The sequence below is a fragment of the Cherax quadricarinatus genome, chromosome 29 (genome assembly GCF_038502225.1).
Source record: "Cherax quadricarinatus isolate ZL_2023a chromosome 29, ASM3850222v1, whole genome shotgun sequence".
Taxonomy (NCBI): domain Eukaryota; kingdom Metazoa; phylum Arthropoda; class Malacostraca; order Decapoda; family Parastacidae; genus Cherax; species Cherax quadricarinatus.
Genome location: NC_091320.1, coordinates 3,145,230 through 3,168,545, shown reverse-complemented (window position 1 = coordinate 3,168,545; position 23,316 = coordinate 3,145,230). Strand labels below are relative to the sequence as shown.

The window sequence follows — 23,316 nt, the reverse complement described above, 5'->3', positions numbered from 1 at the left end:
ACGGTAGTAGCAGAGAAAGTGACAGTTGCGGCAGAGGAATTGACGGTAGCTACAAAGGAAGTGAGGTGTCAGAGTGGGCGCCTGTGACGAACGGGGTTCCATAAGGGCCAGTCCTAATGGAAACCCCGTTCGTCACAGGGCCAGTCCTAGGGCCGGTGCTGTTTGTGGTATATGTGAATGACTTGACAGAAGATATAAATTCAGAAGTGTCCTTGTTTGCAGACGACATGAAACAAATGCGAAGAATTCAAGTGGATGAAGACCAGGCAGAACTACAAATGGATCTAGACAGGCTGCATGGCTGGTCCAGCAACTGGTTCTTGGAGTTTAACCTCACAAAGTGCAAAGTCATGAAGATTGGGGAAGGTCAGAAAAGACCGCAGACAGAGTACAGGCTAGGGGGGCCAAAGACCGCAAACCTCACTCAAGAAAAAGGATCTCGGAGCGAGTATAATACCGAGCACATCTCCTGAGGCGCACATCAACCAGATATCTGCTGGAGCATAGGAGCGCCTGGCAAACCTATGAAAAGCGTTTCGACACCTTAGCAAGGAATCGTTCAAGGCTCTGTACACCGTGTAGGCCAGGCCCATAGTGGAGCATGCAGCACCAGTATAGAACCCATACTTTGTCATGCACGTCAAGAAGTTTGAGAAAGTGCAAAGGTTTGCAACAAGACTAGTCCTGAAGGTAAGGGATATGTCCTACGAGGAGAGGTTAAGGTAAATCGACCTGACGACGCTGGAGAACAGGAGAGATAAATGGGACATAATAACGACATACAAAATACTGAGAGGAATTGACATAGAGTTGTCAGGAAGTGGAATACTCTGGAGAGTGATGTACTGGAGGCAGGAACCATACTTAGATTTAAGAAGAGATACGATGAAGCTCATGGAGAAGAGAGAGAGAGGACCTAGTAGCGATCAGTGAAGAGGTGGGGCCAGGAACTGTGACTCGACCCTCGGAAAACACACACACACACACACACACACACACACACACACACACACACACACACACACACACACACACACACACATATATACACACACACACACACACACACACACACATATACACACATACACACACACACACACACACACACGCGCACACACACATATACACACACATATATATATATATATATATATATATATATATATATATATATATATATATATATATGTCGTGCCGAATAGGCAGAACCTGCCATCGTGGCTTAAATAGCAACGCTCATCTTGCCATATAGGACAAGTGAAAATTTGTGTATGCAATAATTTCGCCAAAATCATTCTGAACCTAACAAAAAATATATATTTCACTGTGTTTGTTTAGTATTAAATTATTGTAAACAAATCTAAAATATATTTAGTTGGGTTAGGCTAAAATAAATTGTTCTTGTTATAATAAGGTTAGGTAAGTTTTCTAAGTTCCTTTTGGTGCAAAATTATAAATTTTTACATCAACATTAATGAAAAAAATATATCTTTAAACGTATAAGAGAAAATTTTAGAAAGGACTTAATTTTAAATGAGTTCTTGCTAATTGACCAGTTTTACATATTCGGCACGACACACACACATATACACATATATATATATATATATATATATATATATATATATATATATATATATATATATATATATATATAGATGTGACCACGAACAAGTGGTATTAAATCAATAACAACACTGCGACTGGCCGAGGATTCGAACCCATGTAGTTTTGGCCCTGCCTTGTGGTGAGCGAAAATCACATGACGCCTTAGCCCACATAACCACACAATCCAACAAAAACCAAACACTGTGTGTGTGTGTGTGTGTGTGTGTATGTGTATGTGTGTGTGTGTGTGTGTGTGTGTGTGTGTGTGTGTGTGTGTTTTCCGAGGAGGAAGAGGTGAAGTGAATGAAATCATTGTGGTGTGAAGAATCTTGGGTGGGTGGACAGCAACAATGACCACACTGGTCATTGTTAATGAACTGTCAACTGAGTCCCTGTCGTTACATATGTTCACTGTTGTTTCCTGTACGTATTAATTAAAGCTATTCCTAGACATTTTCTGGTCCTGTTGCTTTTGATTAATACGTGTTTAATGGCTTTCCATGCCTTAGGGCTCGGAGAGTATAAAAAATCCGAAATGTACTATTCATGCGTTGTTGGTGTTGTAGGTCCTCCAAGCCTGTTGGTGTTGTAGGTCCTACAAGTCTGTTGGTGTTGTAGGTCCTACAAGTCTGTTGGTGTTGTAGGTCCTACAAGTCTGTTGGTGTTGTAGGTCCTACAAGCCTGTTGGTGTTCTTGAATTCTTGAGTGTAGCTTCACCAGAGTCTGTTGTCCCAACTAGCACTGAGAATAGACCACAGTGTGGTAGTAGAACATTATTATCCTGACAACTGTGTCTTGTTCTCGTGAAATCTTTAATAGTTTTGGAGGTAATGTTGGTGACATTAGTTCCGCTCTTGAAATCAATGTGACGATGTATCTGCATTGCTTCCTAAGGGGAAAATGTGTCGTCTGTTCCAATAATCATTTTAGGGTGCTGAAAGTAGTTTGTGATCTGTTATCCCAGATGAGATACGCAACTGATTATTAGCAACTACGATGCTTCCTGGGTGTAGTTTCTGTATTGTAAGCTTGCACTAAGAATCAGAACTCCCACATTTGATATTTTTAAAGTGATTTAGGAAGTGCATTACGTAGTCTTTGCTAGCATGATCACAGTAGACTTTAATTCCAACTATTAGTCTAAAAAGCGCGACGTCAACAAACAGAATGATATTGACTTCTTCGGTGTGAACTAAAGTGAAGGTTACTCTGTGTTAAGGCTGGTTTCGAAGAATGTTTTTCTTTTGAGAATCGTTCTCCTTCTATAGACTCTGTGTAGTGGGTTTCAAGGACGGTACTAAATGGTGACTCTATGTTATGATGTAATTTTGTCTTTAGGTGTTGGTGGAAATAAAGCAATTGAAATCACTACAAATTTCGGTGAGGTCTAGAAATGTTTGACAGTGTAAAGGAAGGACCCTAACTGGCGTTACCCTCAGTGTCAATCAGTAGCTTGGTCAGTAGGGACTTCGGTGAGTAATGTTGTGACGTCGAGTGTGAGGGGAAACGTTTATGCAGTTGTGCATAATTCTGTACTCACCTGTTTGTGGTTGCAGGGGTCGATACATAGCACCTGGCACCGCCTCTTCGCTGATCGCTACTAGGTTCTCTCTCTCCCTGCTCCATGAGCTTTATCATATCTTGTCTTAAAACTATGTATGGTTCCTGCCTCCATTATATCACTTGCCAGACTATTTCACTTCCTGACAACTCTATGACTAAAGAAATACTTCCTAACATCTCTTTGACTCATATGAGTCTTCAGCTTCTAATTGTGACCCCTTGTTTCTGTGTCCCATCTCTGAAACATCCTGTCTCTGTCCACCTTGTCAATTCCTCGCAGAATTTTGTATGTCGTTATCTTGTCTCCCCTGACCCTCCTGTCCTCCAGTGTCGTCATTCCGATTTCCCTTAACCTTGCTTCATAGGACATTCCCTTTAGCTCTGGTATTAGCCTTGTTGCAAACCTTTGCAATTTCTCTAATTTCTTGACGTGCATGACCAGGTGTGGGTTTCAAACTGGTGCTGCATACTCCAGTATGGGCCTGACGTACACGGTGAACAGAGTCTAGAACGATTCCTAACTAAAGTATCGGAATGCTATTCTCAGGTTTGCCAGGCGCCCATATGCTGCAGTGTATGTATGACTGGTGTGAGTTATTCTCGTGTGTTGTGAAAGACAGATTCCAGCACCGTGCTACCTGCCTCTCACCACACTGCTCTCTGAGGTGGTAGGTCATATGCAGTACTGGATAACATGAGTCACTGCTCTACCCATCTCTGATGCTCGTGGGAATTCGCTCCTCTGTGAAATAATTGGCCGCTCTATGTTTTTCTTCATGACCCCGAGTGTTTTGTTTGAGCCAGGAAGACCCCAGAGGGCTCAGATGAGTTGCATGACTCTGGCGACAAGTTGTGAATCATCTACTCCGCTACATCATTTATAGAAGGCTGCAGCTTGGGTCACCGTATCTCACAGCCCAAAGTGCCTAGCTTCTCCCTCCGAGCCCCGTGGGGGCAGGGAATGGGGCTAGGCCTGGAGACAGCTGGTCCCAGAAGACAGCTGCTCCCATGGCAAACATTGGCCTGAGAGACACGACAGGGAGCCAAGGCCGGGCCACCTCTGGTAAAAGGCCCGCTGTATAGCCCTTGTGGCTTAGCGCTTCTTTTTTATTATAATAATAATAATGGGAAAAGGCCCGGGCCGGGCGATTATACCGGCGAATGTACTAACTACCTACCTAACTACCTACCTACACCTTGTTGACTGTCGTGTTCCTCTCATTAGAGCTCATGCTTATTGAGAAATGGTCTGGTGATACCGACAACATGTGGAAAAAAACGCTTATGTCTAGTTCAGAATATTTATTATACGAAACATTTCGCCACGAGTGACTTCAGTCCTATAATAAATGTCCAGAAGAGTACGTAAGTGTCTCTTTCCCACATCATGCCTATTATACCTCGGGTGTCTGTCTTTAGTTTATAATGCTGACTGGATCTTCTGATACATTTGAACACTATGGATCAGAGACAGTCTTCAACACCCCATAACACTTATCTGGAGAGTTTATCTGGAGAGAGTTCCGGGGGTCAACGCCCCCGCGGCCCGGTCTTGCATATTTACATATCTTAACTTTGATTCACTTTCAAAAATTACATTCTACTTTCTCGTTATCTTAGCTCAGCTGCGAAATTCTACATACTTGAGTGTGTTTCATTAGGGAAATTGAATGATTTTTCCATTTTAAATTCTCCAATTGCTCATATTTTTTTCTGTTTTAATATGCTTTTCTTTCCATTTATGATTCTAAGAATGGATGAGGTGTCTTCATCCCATTCACATCGAGGTTGGCTATTTTTTTTGTTTTATCAGGGTGATGATTTTGACCCTGATGAGTAGGTCTCACAAGTATTGGTAGTTACTACCAATACTACCACCACCTCTTCCTGCCTATATATAGCCGTCCTGCTCCACTTCTGGTTAGTGTGACTTTGTAAATGGTCCAAGTCGGACCGAAACGTCGTCGTAAGCTTCTCTCTTTTATGTGCGGGTTATTTGTGTATCGTTCCAGTCACGGTATTATGCCTTTTTTTTATTTAATTTTGACATATTCTTGGCAAGGATACCTGCCAAGCCGTGCAGAATGCTGCTGTCAATTCAGGATGTTACTGGGTTTCCAGGGAATGCTGAACTTGTGGATTTTAGGTAAACAGAACATGTTATCTGGACTGGAATTGGGAGGAAAAAAAGGTGACAAAGCGTCAGTTGAGAAATTGAATGGCGTGTTTTTATTTATTATGTGTGAGATGAGTAGGTATGAGTTGCTGCCTTTAAACGGTTCCTCATCAAACTTTGCATTAACTTCAAATGTCTTCATTCAGTAACACCTTCTACAGATGATAAATTAGAAACACGTGTAACATTTCGGTATCTTTACTACGTAGACGTTTGGCGAAACATCTGCATGGTAAAGATACCCAAATGTTGTATATGTGTCTAATATATCACCTTGTCGGTACTGTATACCATTGATATTCACCATTTACAGATAGAAATACGCCGTGGCTGTGAAGTCAGCAGTCAACGCTAACTCTGCTAAACTCTATATGACGTCCCTAAAAGAATGCGTCTCCCTTTACCGTCACTTGTCTACGATACGTTGATGACGTCTCCACCACGCAAAGCAGCTGTTATCTTTAGAGATAAGCTTAAATCTACCATATCAGGTATTCATAAGAATCCACCAGACTATAGAATACATATATCTAAAAACGCATTATGCAGTCTGAACCCTAAACCATTGCTACGTATTAATTCGCGGTATCTCGTGTAAAGTGCTAATAGACAGCTTCAAGGTGTTACCCCATTAGCGTAGTAGCTACTGTCTACAGCTGATACGCTAATGGAGGCTCCTTCGGGCATGTCCTCCATCCTCTGTTGAATGACTAGGATATGTCCAGGAAATACACGCTAGGTGTAACATATTTATTTTTCTTTCTCTCCTTCCTTCTTCCAACACTTCTCCCAGTCCACCAACACCTTCCCTGTTGTGTTCCTGCGACATCCTCTCCCTAGAGTCTGCCTGATCTCCCATGTCCTTGGATGACACTCATACTCAGAGGACGCGGTGACTGTTGTTCTGACACACAGCAATGTTGTACCCAGGATGGGATGTGCTGACTGCGCTGATGTTGCCAGGAGCAGCAGTACTGCACCCATCGGGTTATGTGGTTATGCTGATGCTGTCAAATACAGAAAAACATAGCTCATCAAAGACTGACATAACAATACTTCACCCATTAGGGAATTTTGATTGCAGATGCTGCCACGAACACCAACACTGTGTTCTTCATGGGGATGTGGTGATTGTTGATGTTGTCAGACACAGCCATACTTTACCCACCAGGGGGATGTGATTGTTGATGTCAGACACAGCCATAATTTACCCATCAGGGGGATGTGATTGTTGATGTCAGACACAGCCATAATTTACCCATCAGGGGGATGTGACTGTTGATGTTGTCAGACACAGCCATAATTTACCCATCAGGGGGATGTGATTGTTGATGTCAGACACAGCCATAATTTACCCATCAGGGGGATGTGGTTGTTGATGTCAGACACAGCCATAATTTACCCATCAGGGGGATGTGGTTGTTGATGTCAGACACAGCCATAATTTACCCATCAGGGGGCTGTGACTGTTGATGTTGTCAGACACAGCCATACTTTACCCATCAGGGGGATGTGACTGTTGATGTTGTCAGACACAGCCATAATTTACCCATCAGGGGGATGTGATTGTTGATGTCAGACACAGCCATAATTTACCCATCAGGGGGATGTGGTTGTTGATGTTGTCAGACACAGCCATAATTTACCCATCAGGGGGATGTGATTGTTGATGTCAGACACAGCCATAATTTACCCATCAGTGTGATTGTTGATGTCAGACACAGCCATAATTTACCCATCAGGGGGCAGACACAGCCATGTGACTGTTGATGTTGTCAGACACAGCCATAATTTACCCATCAGGGGGATGTGATTGTTGATGTCAGACACAGCCATAATTTACCCATCAGGGGGATGTGGTTGTTGATGTTGTCAGACACAGCCATAATTTACCCATCAGGGGGCTGTGACTGTTGATGTTGTCAGACACAGCCATAATTTACCCATCAGGGGGATGTGATTGTTGATGTCAGACACAGCCATAATTTACCCATCAGGGGGATGTGGTTGTTGATGTCAGACACAGCCATAATTTACCCATCAGGGGGCTGTGACTGTTGATGTTGTCAGACACAGCCATAATTTACCCATCAGGGGGATGTGATTGTTGATGTTGTCAGACACAGCCATAATTTACCCATCAGGGGGATGTGATTGTTGATGTCAGACACAGCCATAATTTACCCATCAGGGGGATGTGATTGTTGATGTCAGACACAGCCATAATTTACCCATCAGGGGGATGTGATTGTTGATGTCAGACACAGCCATAATTTACCCATCAGGGGGATGTGATTGTTGATGTCAGACACAGCCATAATTTACCCATCAGGGGGATGTGATTGTTGATGTCAGACACAGCCATAATTTACCCATCAGGGGGATGTGATTGTTGATGTCAGACACAGCCATAATTTACCCATCAGGGGGATGTGATTGTTGATGTCAGACACAGCCATAATTTACCCATCAGGGGGATGTGATTGTTGATGTCAGACACAGCCATAATTTACCCATCAGGGGGATGTGATTGTTGATGTCAGACACAGCCATAATTTACCCATCAGGGGGATGTGATTGCCGATGCTACCACACACAACTATATTTCACCCATCACTTCGCGTTCCTCATATTACATCAGAATGTATAATGTGTTGTGAAACGCTCTCTAGCGTTCGTGTATCAGCTGCAACATCCTTGAACCAGCTGCAACATCCTTGAACCAGCTGCAACATCCTTGAACCAGCTGCAACATCCTTGAACCAGCTGCAACATCATTCATGATCCAATTTTTGATTCCGTATATCATGGTAAGCAGCGTCTGGCAGGAGGCTGTGCATCACTGCACCATATTCTATAACCTCTTACAGCACCCCCTCTAACATTTAATTATATCGTCTTTTTAAACTAGAGGGGCAAGAAATGAATAATGGACGTGAACGTATCATCAGGTAAATGCAAGGTCAATTAATCTCGCCAGGTGAGTCAAAGGTTCAGGTCACCTTTCATACATTTTTTTCAGTCACACTGGAAGAGTTTCTCCAGCACCTCTGTAAGTTGATGATGCCTTTGAGAGTAGTTAACTCTGTTAGTGATTAATAATAATAATATCAATTTATTTATATATATGTATGCATGTATGTATGTATGTATATATACATGTTCAAATCCTCGGCTAGTCGTAGTGTTGCTATTGATTCAGTACCACTCGTTGGTGGTAATAATAATAATAATTATATATATATATATATATATATATATATATATATATATATATATATATATATATATATATATATATATATATGTAGTAATAATTTTGATGAATGAAAAATCCTCACGAATGTATTTACCTGTAATTTCAGGTGTGTGGTCGTGGGTGAACACTCATCACTGAGTACGTGGAAGAATGAGCTGAATATACAAAAAAAAAAGGTGGGATTGTATCTTTCTCTGTATCCTGTTTATTCCACTTTATTGCTATCATATTCTTCTTCCCCAGTCACATCCCTCTTTCCCCTGTTACATCCCCGAGCACCAATCATTTCAACGAAATCTTTCAGAGATGTGAGTTTTCCTGCTGACTCTGGGAGTTGCTTGGCCGAGTGATCTGCTCACTCTAGCGTCTGCCATAAAGCTCTGGCAAAACTTTGTCCCCGGGAGCGCTGGCTGGGGCTGTGTTCCGGGGCTCGTGAAATCTGTCGTTTAATACATTACACAGGTAGATATTTATCATGCATGTTTAATTTCATTATAGTTCAATCAGTACTAGCATTAGGTAGTGTTGTATGGTGCGTCTTTCTCGTGTTTCAGGGATGTATGATCGATGTAGGGATGTATGGCATTTATGTGCCCTTGAGGGCACATAGATGCCATAGACACATATAAAAGCACATTATGTATATTTAAGTCAAACACTGTGGTTTATTTCTGATCGATAGAAGCATTCTTCAGTTATTTCAAAAGAACAAGTTTAAATATTAAGACTTGCACAGTCTTGAATTAAGAAAAGACTTTCTTTGAGGGAAAAAAAAATTCACACAAAAAGTTTAAAACTTGCCGGAAGATGCATTCTCCAGCTAATTGTTGCTCAAAAAAAAAGCACATACACAGGCAACATCCAAGACATGTTTAATATTTCATATGATGTATCAACCATTAAAGATCGATACCCTTCACAACTGATTTATTCTAATCAGGAAAGCAGCAAAGCAGTAGGGGTCACATAGCGCCTGTGCATGCTAGCTAGGCATGAAAATTCGATACAAGCAATGAGAGTAAATCCCGTCGTGTCTGTGACCACAAACCTTCTCACCAGCACTAGGTACCTTCCCACCATAATTCACAGGAAACATAATTTAGTTTTTGTAATGCAAAATATTACTGTACCATTTCCAGATTAAAAATTTAGAAATAGCACCGGCACAGGACCGTAAACATCAGCCATCTTTGAAGTAAGACACTCGGGGTGTTGAAATTTTTAAAGCTGCCCACAAGAACCTTTCTGAATTTATGTCACGGAAACCAATTTCTGGAAGTGTCTGTATAAAAATCGAGTAGAGGGTTAGTGCACTAGCCGAATGTTCCACCAACCGTCGCTTATTATTAGCTGACCAGAGTTGAAAATTGGAAAGGCGATTGCAAAAGGGTTTCCGAAGTTATGAAGGAAGTGCTTGGAGAAAGTTAGTTGATGGAGAGAACAATGTAGCTTACAACTTGCTGGTTCAGGCACATGGTTTTTTTTTCATGGATGATGAGGTTTTCTCGTGGCGTAAAAACGAAAGGTTAAAGGAAGAAGAAAAAATGAAAACAAATTCTGGCAACTACTTAAGGCTTGCTCTCTCTGAAATACCTGGCAATAATAATAATAATAATAATAATAATAATAATAATAATAATAATAATAATAAACGAACACTATGAATTCGGTGTTGTGGATCTTAGTGATCTGATAATGTATAAAGGAGACTCGCCATATAAAAGCAACAGAAGACAGATGTATTGGATATTAAAACTGGGGGATTTTCTTAATTTCTGGTGAAAGTAACTTTAGGCTCTGATGAATGGTTCGATTTTACTGAAACTCTGAGGGAAGATTCAGCATAAATGCTCTAAGTTTTCTAGTCATCTGAAGGAATGACTGAGGCAGATGGCTAAGCTTCTAGTTGGGAAGGTAGCACTGAGGCAGATGGCTAAGCTTCTAGTTGGGAAGGTAGCACTGAGGTAGATGGCTAAGCTTCTAGTTGGGAAGGTAGCACTGAGGTAGATGGCTAAGCTTCTAGTTGTAAAGGTAGCACTGAGGTAGATAGCTAAGCTTTTAGTTGGGAAGGTAGCACTGAGGTAGATGGCTAAGCTTCTAGTTGGGAAGGTAGCACTGAGGTAGATGGCTAAGCTTCTAGTTGGGAAGGTAGCACTGAGGTAGATGGCTAAGCTTCTAGTTGGGAAGGTAGCACTGAGGTAGATGGCTAAGCTTCTAGTTGGGAAGGTAGCACTGAGGTAGATGGCTAAGCTTCTAGTTGGGAAGGTAGCACTGAGGTAGATGGCTAAGCTTCTAGTTGGGAAGGTAGCACTGAGGTAGATGGCTAAGCTTCTAGTTGGGAAGGTAGCACTGAGGTAGATGGCTAAGCTTCTAGTTGGGAAGGTAGCACTGAGGTAGATGGCTAAGCTTCTAGTTGGGAAGGTAGCACTGAGGTAGATAGCTAAGCTTCTAGTTGGGAAGGTAGCACTGAGGTAGATAGCTAAGCTTCTAGTTGGGAAGGTAGCACTGAGGTAGATGGCTAAGCTTCTAGTTGGGAAGGTAGCACTGAGGTAGATGGCTAAGCTTCTAGTTGGGAAGGTAGCACTGAGGTAGATGGCTAAGCTTCTAGTTGGGAAGGTAGCACTAAGGTAAATAGCTAAGCTTCTAGTTGGGAAGGTAGCACTGAGGCAGATGGCTAAGCTTCTAGTTGGGAAGGTAGCACTGAGGTAGATGGCTAAGCTTCTAGTTGGGAAGGTAGCACTAAGGTAAATAGCTAAGCTTCTAGTTGGGAAGGTAGCACTGAGGTAGATAGCTAAGCTTCTAGTTGGGAAGGTAGCACTGAGGTAGATAGCTAAGCTTCTAGTTGGTAAGGTAGCACTGAGGTAGATGGCTAAGCTTCTAGTTGTAAAGGTAGCACTGAGGTAGATAGCTAAGCTTTTAGTTGGGAAGGTAGCACTGAGGTAGATGGCTAAGCTTCTAGTTGTAAAGGTAGCACTGAGGTAGATAGCTAAGCTTTTAGTTGGGAAGGTAGCACTAAGGTAGATAGCTAAGCTTCTAGTTGGTAAGGTAGCACTGAGGAAGATAGCTAAGCTTCTAGTTGTAAAGGTAGCACTGAGGTAGATAGCTAAGCTTTTAGTTGGGAAGGTAGCACTGAGGTAGATGGCTAAGCTTCTAGTTGGGAAGGTAGCACTGAGGTAGATAGCTAAGCTTCTAGTTGGGAAGGTAGCACTGAGGTAGATGGCTAAGCTTCTAGTTGTAAAGGTAGCACTGAGGTAGATAGCTAAGCTTTTAGTTGGGAAGGTAGCACTGAGGAAGATGGCTAAGCTTCTAGTTGTAAAGGTAGCACTGAGGTAGATAGCTAAGCTTTTAGTTGGGAAGGTAGCACTGAGGTAGATGGCTAAGCTTCTAGTTGGGAAGGTAGCACTGAGGTAGATAGCTAAGCTTCTAGTTGGGAAGGTAGCACTGAGGTAGATGGCTAAGCTTCTAGTTGGGAAGGTAGCACTGAGGTAGATGGCTAAGCTTCTAGTTGGTAAGGTAGCACTGAGGTAGATAGCTAAGCTTCTAGTTGAGAAGGTAGCACTGAGGTAGATAGCTAAGCTTCTAGTTGGGAAGGTAGCACTGAGGTAGATGGCTAAGCTTCTAGTTGGTAAGGTAGCACTGAGGTAGATGGCTAAGCTTCTAGTTGTAAAGGTAGCACTGAGGTAGATAGCTAAGCTTTTAGTTGGGAAGGTAGCACTGAGGTAGATGGCTAAGCTTCTAGTTGGGAAGGTAGCACTGAGGTAGATAGCTAAGCTTCTAGTTGGGAAGGTAGCACTGAGGTAGATGGCTAAGCTTCTAGTTGGGAAGGTAGCACTGAGGTAGATGGCTAAGCTTCTAGTTGGTAAGGTAGCACTGAGGTAGATAGCTAAGCTTCTAGTTGGGAAGGTAGCACTGAGGTAGATAGCTAAGCTTCTAGTTGGGAAGGTAGCACTGAGGTAGATGGCTAAGCTTCTAGTTGGGAAGGTAGCACTGAGGTAGATAGCTAAGCTTCTAGTTGGGAAGGTAGCACTGAGGTAGATGGCTAAGCTTCTAGTTGGGAAGGTAGCACTGAGGTAGATGGCTAAGCTTCTAGTTGGGAAGGTAGCACTGAGGTAGATGGCTAAGCTTCTAGTTGGGAAGGAAGCACTGAGGTAGATGGCTAAGCTTCTAGTTGGGAAGGTAGCACTGAGGTAGATTGCTAAGCTTCTAGTTGGGAAGGTAGCACTGAGGTAGATAGCTAAGCTTCTAGTTGGGAAGGAAGCACTGACGTCTTCTTACACACCTTCACCCATTAGGTGGGGACGCCTTGATACCCCACTTCTACTACCACTAAGACGACCACTACATTACTACTACTCGAACTATTAACATTGCTATTGCCTCCCTTCATCCTTTACTCCCCTTTCTATCTCTTCTGCCACTAAAGCTATTCTCCCTACTTTCTACTACCGCTACGATTTCTACTACTGCTTCCACTATCAGCCTTATCACTGCCACTACTTCTTTTTCTTCCTCTCTTGGTCCCTTCCCTGTCCCGCTCGCCTATATATACTGACTCTCTCACTCTTTTTGTGTCAGTGTGACTCTGTAAATGGTCCAAGTCGGACCGAAACGTCATCGTAAGCTTCTCTCTGTGTGCGGGTTATTTGTGCATTGTTCCAGTCACGGTATTGTACCTCTTTTGTTCTTTCTAGATCTATCATTCTCAGGCATCTCCCATTCCCCAAGCATTGTCTGACTCCTACGGGTTTAGTGTCAAAAATTATCATTATAAAACCAGGGCGGATTGACATTTGTTAAATTCTATGAGAATATGAAGATCATCTAAGGCATAGAAGGGTATAAATAATACTTTCTTCATTGATAACAGACTTTACTCTAATTCTAAAAAACCAAAGTTCGATTTCTGGGTTATTAGAACTCAACTTAGTGTTAGCTGGAAGTTTGTAGCATACAGTAAGTAGGTCTGAGCTTTCAAGTGAGTTGAGGTGAAAACAAAAGAGTAAAGAGTAGAGGTCCAAAGGTTGCTGGGAAACCTTGAACATCGTAACATTATCTGGAGTTTATCTGGAGAGAGTTCCGGGGGTCAACGACCCCGCGGCCCGGTCTGTGACCAGGCCTCCTTAGGTCAGTGTCCCAGGATGCGACCCACACCAGTCGACTAACACCCAGGTACCCATTTTACTGATGGGGAACATAGACAACAGGTGGAAAGAAACACGCCCAATGTTTCTACTCTGGCTGGGAATCGAACCCAGGCCCTCACCGTGTGAAGCGAGAGCGTTAACCACCAGGCCACCAGGCCACCATTTGTTGCATCAGTTCTATACAAAGAGCCAGAGTATGAGACAAGCGGAAGGTTGAGACAGTGAAGGAAGAAGGGTTATGATAGTACAGGCTAATAATCAAATAATGGGGGTAGGGGACTCGATCTCTGAATAGCTTTAAAAATAAGTTGATAGATTAGACTAAACTATCATCTGTTCTGTTCTTAGCTTTCCGTAAGTAAAGTTAAACGAAGCTACTGACATCTTTTAAAAGTCGTGCTTGTACATAATAGCACTGATGATGATAATTTCCAGTCTGAGGAAGGGGGTGTAGACACATATTGGGTACTCCAGTGGGGGTCTGTGATCGTAAAAAGGTTAAGAAACTCTGGTGTAATGGAACAGTTAGAGTGCTTCCTAGAGAGCTGTAGAGTTGTTCGATATGTAGCTGATACAGCTAAAGACGTATGAGCTTTCCATAAAGGAGAGCTCTTACCGGCTAAATATTCTAGTCAATAGCCTTCAAATATTCATTCCTCCAATCTCCGTGGAATTACACAGTAATATTTGTCTGGTTAAAATCCTAGGAATAATGATAATAATCAGGGTATTTATCCCAAAAATCGAGCCAGAGCGAGGTGGGTGGGACTCAGACTTAAAATAAATTTCTGATCACTCATTGTGAGTGGAAATATATAATTCAGATAGGAAGAAATTGCATTTTTTAATTATATATAATATAATCTAATGGTTGTAATTGCAACCATAATTTTTGAAGGTGTGGAGGGGTAAGCCAGTGGAAGGCCTCGGTCAGGTGACCAAAAGTTCCAACTGTAGGTCATCATTTGACTAAGACACGCGCTAGGAAACACTTTCCCGACGAATCTTATATAACGTAGCCTACTACAATGAGGTAAACATTACACCAAACCTATCTCCTGGAACTCCCTTAATCTGGCAGCAGCATCCGCACACGCACCTCAGAATGACGCACGTAGTCAAACTCAGAGACAAATTTGGAAAGTTACAGAGATTTGCAACTCAAGAACTTTCAATTCTAGCTCTACACAAATCCTGGAATTGAAATGCAAAAAAATAAACCCGTAAGAGACTCTGGAAGATGAACTTGACATTACAAGAGGAGACAAGACACAGAGGAGATATTACCGTGACAAACAGAACAAACTTTAGCATAACAGAGGGAGAAATATTTCATGGTCTCAGAATTCAACATGATAAATACAGATACAAGCAGAAAACTTGACGTGGGAGCAAGAGTCTTAGGCTCAAACACACACATACGTTAAGGAGAGAGAGAGAGAGAGAGAGATAAAGAGAGGTGAGGCCTAGTAGCGATCAGCGATGACGTGGGGCCAGGAGCTAGGGATCGACCCCTGCAACCATAAATAGGTGAGTACAAGCACACACACACACACACACACACACACACACACACACACACACACACACACACACGAGTCCCGGAGCTAAGGGGTATATCCTAGGAGGAATGGTTAAGGGAAATCGACCTGACAACACTGGAGGACAGGAGGGATATGATAACGACATATAAAATACTGAGAAGAAACGACAAGGTGGACAAAGACAGGATGTTCCAGAGATGGGACACAACAACAAGGGGTCACGGTTCGAAGTTGAAGACACAGATGAATCACAGGGATGTTAGGAAGTGTTTCATCAATCACAGAGTAGTCAGGAAGTGGAATAGTTTGGGAAGCGATGTAGTGAAGGCAGGATCCATACATAGCTTTAAGAAGAGGTATGATAAAGCTCATGGAGCAGGAAGAGTGACCTGATAGCGACCAGTAAAGACGCGGGGCCAGGAGCTGTGAATCGACCCCTGTAGCCACAACTAGGTGAGTACACACACACACACACACACACACACACACACACACACACACACACACACAGCCACAACTAAACAACGGCACAATATTAACGTTGGTACATTACCTTCCACGTCCCTCCTCACACGTGAGACCATCAACACTGCAGAGGATGGTAAATGACGCAGATTTTATCATGAAGTGTCAACCCATTTTTTATAATACTTACCATCGAGCGTATTGTTGTGATGGCAGGTGTGACACTGCCCAGTCCTCACAGGTGTGACACTGCCCAGTCCTCACAGGTGTGACACTGCCCAGTCCTCACAGGTGTGACACTGCCCAGTCCTCACAGGTGTGACACTGCCCAGTCCTCACAGGTGTGACACTACCCAGTCCTCACAGGTGTGACAGTACCCAGTCCTCACAGGTGTGACATTACCCAGTCCTCACAGGTGTGACACTGCCCAGTCCTCACAGGTGTGACACTGCCCAGTCCTCACAGGTGTGACACTGCCCAGTCCTCACAGGTGTGACACTGCCCAGTCCTCACAGGTGTGACACTGCCCAGTCCTCACAGGTGTGACACTACCCAGTCCTCACAGGTGTGACACTGCCCAGTCCTCACAGGTGTGACACTGCCCAGTCCTCACAAGTGTGACACTGCCCAGTCCTCACAGGTGTGACACTGCCCAGTCCTCACAGGTGTGACACTGCCCAGTCCTCACAGGTGTGACACTGCCCAGTCCTCACAGGTGTGACACTGCCCAGTCCTCACAGGTGTGACACTGCCCAGTCCTCACAGGTGTGACACTGCCCAGTCCTCACAGGTGTGACACTGCCCAGTCCTCACAGGTGTGACACTGCCCAGTCCTCACAGGTGTGACACTGCCCAGTCCTCACAGGTGTGACACTGCCCAGTCCTCACAGGTGTGACACTGCCCAGTCCTCACAGGTGTGACACTGCCCAGTCCTCACAGGTGTGACACTGCCCAGTCCTCACAGGTGTGACACTGCATAGTCCTCACAGGTGTGACACTGCATAGTCCTCACAGGTGTGACACTGCCCAGTCCTCACAGGCGTGACACTGCCCAGTCCTCACAGGTGTGACACTGCCCAGTCCTCACAGGTGTGACACTACCCAGTCCTCACAGGTGTGACACTGCCCAGTCCTCACAGGTGTGACACTGCCCAGTCCTCACAAGTGTGACACTGCCCAGTCCTCACAGGTGTGACACTGCCCAGTCCTCACAGGTGTGACACTGCCCAGTCCTCACAGGTGTGACACTACCCAGTCCTCACAGGTGTGACACTGCCCAGTCCTCACAGGTGTGACACTGCCCAGTCCTCACAGGTGTGACACTGCCCAGTCCTCACAGGTGTGACACTGCCCAGTCCTCACAGGTGTGACACTGCCCAGTCCTCACAGGTGTGACACTGCCCAGTCCTCACAGGTGTGACACTGCCCAGTCCTCACAGGTGTGACACTGCCCAGTCCTCACAGGTGTGACACTGCCCAGTCCTCACAGGTGTGACACTGCCCAGTCCTCACAGGTGTGACACTGCCCAGTCCTCACAGGTGTGACACTGCCCAGTCCTCACAGGTGTGACACTGCCCAGTCCTCACAGGTGTGACACTGCCCAGTCCTCACAGGTGTGACACTGCCCAGTCCTCACAGGTGTGACACTGCCCAGTCCTCACAGGTGTGACACTGCCCAGTCCTCACAGGTGTGACACTGCCCAGTCCTCACAGGTGTGACACTGCCCAGTCCTCACAGGTGTGACACTGCCCAGTCCTCACAGGTGTGACACTGCATAGTCCTCACAGGTGTGACACTGCATAGTCCTCACAGGTGTGACACTGCCCAGTCCTCACAGGCGTGACACTGCCCAGTCCTCACAGGTGTGACACTGCCCAGTCCTCACAGGTGTGACACTACCCAGTCCTCACAGGTGTGACACTGCCCAGTCCTCACAGGTGTGACACTGCCCAGTCCTCACAAGTGTGACACTGCCCAGTCCTCACAGGTGTGACACTGCCCAGTCCTCACAGGTGTGACACTGCCCAGTCCTCACAGGTGTGACACTACCCAGTCCTCACAGGTGTGACACTGCCCAGTCCTCACAGGTGTGACACTGCCCAGTCCTCACAGGTGTGACACTGCCCAGTCCTCACAGGTGTGACACTGCCCAGTCCTCACAGGTGTGACACTGCCCAGTCCTCACAGGTGTGACACTGCCCAGTCCTCACAGGTGTGACACTGCCCAGTCCTCACAGGTGTGACACTGCCCAGTCCTCACAGGTGTGACACTGCCCAGTCCTCACAGGTGTGACACTGCCCAGTCCTCACAGGCGTGACACTGCCCAGTCCTCACAGGTGTGACACTGCCCAGTCCTCACAGGTGTGACACTGCCCAGTCCTCACAAGTGTGACGCTGCCCAGTCCTCACAGGCGTGACACTGCCCAGTCCTCACAGGTGTGACACTACCCAGTCTTCACAGGTGTGACACTGCCCAGTTCTCACAGGTGTGACACTGCCCAGTCCTCACAGGTGTGACACTACCCAGTCCTCACAGGTGTGACACTACCCAGTCCTCACAGGTGTGACACTGCCCAGTCCTCACAGGTGTGACACTGTCCAGTCCTCACAGGTGTGACACTACCCAGTCCTCACAGGTGTGACACTACCCAGTCCTCACAGGTGTGACACTACCCAGTCCTCACAGGTGTGACACTACCCAGTCCTCACAGGTGTGACACTGCCCAGTCCTCACAGGTGTGACACTGCCCAGTCCTCACAGGTGTGACACTACCCAGTCCTCACAGGTGTGACAGTACCCAGTCCTCACAGGTGTGACACTGCCCAGTCCTCACAGGTGTGACACTGCCCAGTCCTCACAGGTGTGACACTGCCCAGTCCTCACAGGTGTGACACTGCCCAGTCCTCACAGGTGTGACACTGCTCAGTCCTCACAGGTGTGACACTGCCCAGTCCTCACAGGTGTGACACTGCCCAGTCCTCACAGGTGTGACACTGCCCAGTCCTCACAGGTGTGACACTGCCCAGTCCTCACAGGTGTGACACTGCCCAGTCCTCACAGGTGTGACACTGCCCAGTCCTCACAGGCGTGACACCGCGGGTTCAATCCCGGCCGGGTGTATGGTTTATTTGCAATCGTGTCATTACGATTTCTTAAGTCCTGCACAGTCCTCACAGGCGTGACACTGCCCAGTCCTCACAGGTGTGACACTGCCCAGTCCTCACAGGTGTGACACTGCCCAGTCCTCAAAAGTGTGACGCTGCCCAGTCCTCACAGGCGTGACACTGCCCAGTCCTCACAGGTGTGACACTACCCAGTCTTCACAGGTGTGACACTGCCCAGTACTCACAGGTGTGACACTGCCCAGTCCTCACAGGTGTGACACTGCCCAGTCCTCACAGGTGTGACACTACCCAGTCCTCACAGGTGTGACACTGCCCAGTCCTCACAGGTGTGACACTGTCCAGTCCTCACAGGTGTGACACTACCCAGTCCTCACAGGTGTGACACTACCCAGTCCTCACAGGTGTGACACTACCCAGTCCTCACAGGTGTGACACTACCCAGTCCTCACAGGTGTGACACTGCCCAGTCCTCACAGGTGTGACACTGCCCAGTCCTCACAGGTGTGACACTACCCAGTCCTCACAGGTGTGACAGTACCCAGTCCTCACAGGTGTGACACTACCCAGTCCTCACAGGTGTGACACTGCCCAGTCCTCACAGGTGTGACACTGCCCAGTCCTCACAGGTGTGACAGTACCCAGTCCTCACAGGTGTGACACTACCCAGTCCTCACAGGTGTGACACTGCCCAGTCCTCACAGGTGTGACACTGCCAAGTCCTCACAGGTGTGACACTGCCCAGTCCTCACAGGTGTGACACTGCCCAGTCCTCACACCTGGTATGATGTGTTTATGTTGCTTGTTTCGTACGTTTGTGTTGCTTCTCCTAATTTTGTTGTTCTTGTTGCTTGCTTTACTAAGTTTTATTTGAGGTGTTTGTGTTGCCGGTTTAATTTATTAATGTTGATTGTGTTGTATGTTATGCCTATTAAATTTGTTTGTGTTACTTGTTAGGTTTTCTTGTATAGTTTATGTTGCTAGTTTTATGGGTGTTATTGTTATATATATGTGTTAATTGCTTGATTTATTTGTTGTTTAATTCATTTTTGTTTTTTTGAGTTGAATATTTGTGTTGCTTGTTTATTACGTTTGAATTGCTTCACGTAGTGGTGTTGATTGTGTTGCTTACTTACTGTATTTATGTTGCTTGTTTTTGCTGCTTAAGTAGTGTGTTTGGTTGCTTTTGTTGTGCGTTTGTGTTGCTTGTTTGCAATAGGTCTGTGTAATTTGTTTGGTGTGCTTGTCTAGCCTTTCACAATGTGTTGCTTATCAAATATATATGTTGCTTGTTTGATGTGTTGCTTGTTTGGTGTGTTTCTTGTCACGAATGTGTTGCTTGTTTGGTATGTTGCTTGTTACGTATATGTTACTTTGGTGTGTTGCTTGATACGTATGTGTTACTTTGGTGTGTTGCTTGTTTGGCGTTTTGCTTGTTAGGTACGTGTTGTTGGTCAGGTGTGTGTGTTGCTTATCACGTATTTGTTACTTGTCAGGTGTGTGCTGCCTGTCAGGTGTGCGTTGCCTATCAGGTGTGCATTGCCTGTCAGGTGTGTGTTGCCTGTCAGGTGTGTGCTGCCTATCAGGTGTGTGTTGCTTTTCAGGTGTGTGCTGCCTGTCAGGTGTGTGTTGCTTGTCAGATGTGTGCTGCCTGTCAGGTGTGTGTTGCTTGTCAGGAGCGTGTGTTTCCTGATACCCTCGCAGAAAGCGCTGTGGGTTCCTCACTCAACTTTATTCAGTGACCTACACTGTACTTTGTTCAGGTATGTTGAACACAGTAAAGTTAATACCAGTGTCCGTGGCCGCTCTCCAGCCCACACCAGCAAAAATGTATCTCCAGTTATCCTCGTGCTCTTTGTATGTCTCTCTTAGTCATTACATCTGTCTGTTTTCCTCTTGGTTCCTTATTTCACTTAATGCCTGTGTGTCTGTCTTTGTTTATTTTTAATGAGATGAATCATATATATATATATATATATATATATATATATATATATATATATATATATATATATATATATAGATAGATAGATAGATAGATATGTCGTGCCGAATATGTAAAACTGGTCAATTAGCAAGAACTCATCAAAAATTAAGTCCTTTCTTAAATTTTCTCTTATACGTTTAAAGATATAATTTTTTCATCAATGTTAATGTAAAAATTTTTAATTTTGCACCAAAAGAATCTTAGAAAACTTACCTAACCTTATTATAACAAGAGCAATTTATTTTAGCCTAACCCAACTAAATATATTTTAGATTTGTTTGCAGTAATTTAATTCTAAACAAACACAGTGAAATATATTTTTTTCGTTAGATTTAGAATGATTTTGGTGAAATTATTGCATACACAAATTTTCACTTGTCCTACATGGCAAGATGAGCGTTGCTATTTAAGCCAAGATCGCATGTTGTGCCTATTCGGCACGACATATATATATATATATATATATATATATATATATATATATATATATATATATATATATATATATATATATCTCATGAAAGAACTTGGAAGTTCACTATTTTTTCACAGTAGTAGTTTTGCATATATACATGTACAAACATTTTATTCCAGGCCAGACGAGTGTTGAAACTACAGGAGAGTAGCGAGATAATGTACACAGCTCACTACCCAACATGCCTGACCACACACAACTTTGGTCGTTCGGCTTCGGAAAAGCGTGGTCTTCCAGACGTGATGGCACAAGGCAAACTGAACGAATTGTTCAACTTGCCAGAGTTGTGTGTGGCCTAACATGGTGAAAACTGTGCACAATGACTCGCTGCCCTCATGGCAACTCAGTCAGCTAACAAACCTGTTAGATAACAGTGAAGACTAGGGTTTTCACCGTTATCTAACAAGTTCTTACAAGCCTGTTGGATATCCAAAGCACTTCAATATCTCTTACCTACCTCACGCCTCCTAATCTCCAAACTATGAATTCTCTACATCCTATTCACACCATACATTGTCCTCAGATATATCTCCGGTGTCTCCAGCATCCTTCTCACTATAACTTTGGTAACTCATCCTTCACATCATTCAGACTTCTGATTATGCCCATTATTATATTGATAGCCATTGGATGGCGAAACGTTTGCAAATTGAAGATACCCAGATGCTGTTCATGTGTCTAATTCTTCATCTGGTTTAACATGTACCTGCTAAATAACTGACCAGGTTTGCCACCTCTGGTTTAATATACACCTGTTCAACAACTGACCAGGTTTGCCAGCTCTGGTTTAACATACACCTGCTCAACAACTAACCAGTAAGAGTTTATTATCTCTTCTAAACCATATTTAAACCCACGTTTTTTTTTTTACTCTAAAATACACAGTCAGTATCGAGCAAAAGTTAGATATATTATCTGTGCACCACACAAAAAAAAATCGGAATTGAACATCACTGCTATACTGTGTTACATATGCCTAAATTATTAGCCTATATTAAATGCTTGGCTGCCCGTCTGAATATATTTAGTCGGGGACAATAACGTTGAACTGAAACATAATGCGTTGTATACAATTTTTCGGGCAAATTTTTTTTTGGCCAGTATAAATGGCAGGTGACAATGAGAATATTTCACTTCAGTGTGTTAGCTGCCTCGTATTATATATGTTCTTTTCCACTCTTTTTCTTTACGATTATTATTCAAAAATTTTTTCACATAATCCGTTTTGCTGGTGCTTTTATTTTAATATTTAAAAAATACGTAATTACTTTTGTTAGCGTGTTATTGTTATATTGTTAAATGTGTCATGGTTATCGTCACTGTAACTTTAGCAATTATTTTTTTTACACTGTTTTAATATATGCCAGCATATCCTCTTCAATTCTGTTAACGTATAATTGTGTTAGCTTCCAGATACGATTGTTAGCTTCCAGATATGATTGTTAGCTTCCAGATACGATTGTTAGCTTCCAGATACGATTGTTACCTTCCAGATACGATTGTTACCTTCCAGATACGATTGTTAGCTTCCAGATACGATTGTTAGCTTCCAGATACGATTGTTAGCTTCCAAATACGATTGTTAGCGGCCAGATAATATTGTTTGTGTCCAGATATTATTGTTAGTGACCAAGTTAATGTACTTAGCATCTCGATATTAATGTTAGCATCGCTGTTACTGTTACCATCCTGACATTACTAACAGCTTGCAGCTACTATTTTTAGTGGCCGGATATTAATATCGGCATCTATATATTATTATTAGCGTCCACATTGTCAGTACACGGAGTTGTTAATATCTCGAAAATATTGGTTAGCATTCAGATAATATATATTAACATCCAGTTATCTGTATTTTCACTTGCATATTACTGTAATAAAGTTGGTAGAATTACCGACAATATGTAAAGTAAAAGGACACAAGTGCAACTAATGTGACATTTATTGTGGCAACGTTTCACTCT

The 23,316-nt window shown here is 43.9% G+C and overlaps 1 protein-coding gene across 2 annotated transcripts in view; it reads left to right on the top strand.

Moving 5' to 3' along the window:
* LOC128690484 (uncharacterized) overlaps positions 1-9,065 on the top strand; it is a 429,208-nt gene extending 420,143 nt beyond the window's left edge. For both annotated transcript variants that reach the window (XM_070089787.1, XM_070089788.1), the window contains exons 4-5: positions 8,716-8,785; positions 8,914-9,065. In XM_070089787.1, the coding sequence (XP_069945888.1) occupies positions 8,716-8,785; positions 8,914-8,934 (91 nt within the window). In that variant the 3' untranslated portion in view covers positions 8,935-9,065. The remainder of the gene's footprint in view (positions 1-8,715; positions 8,786-8,913) is intronic.
* The last annotated feature ends 14,251 nt before the right edge of the window (positions 9,066-23,316 follow it).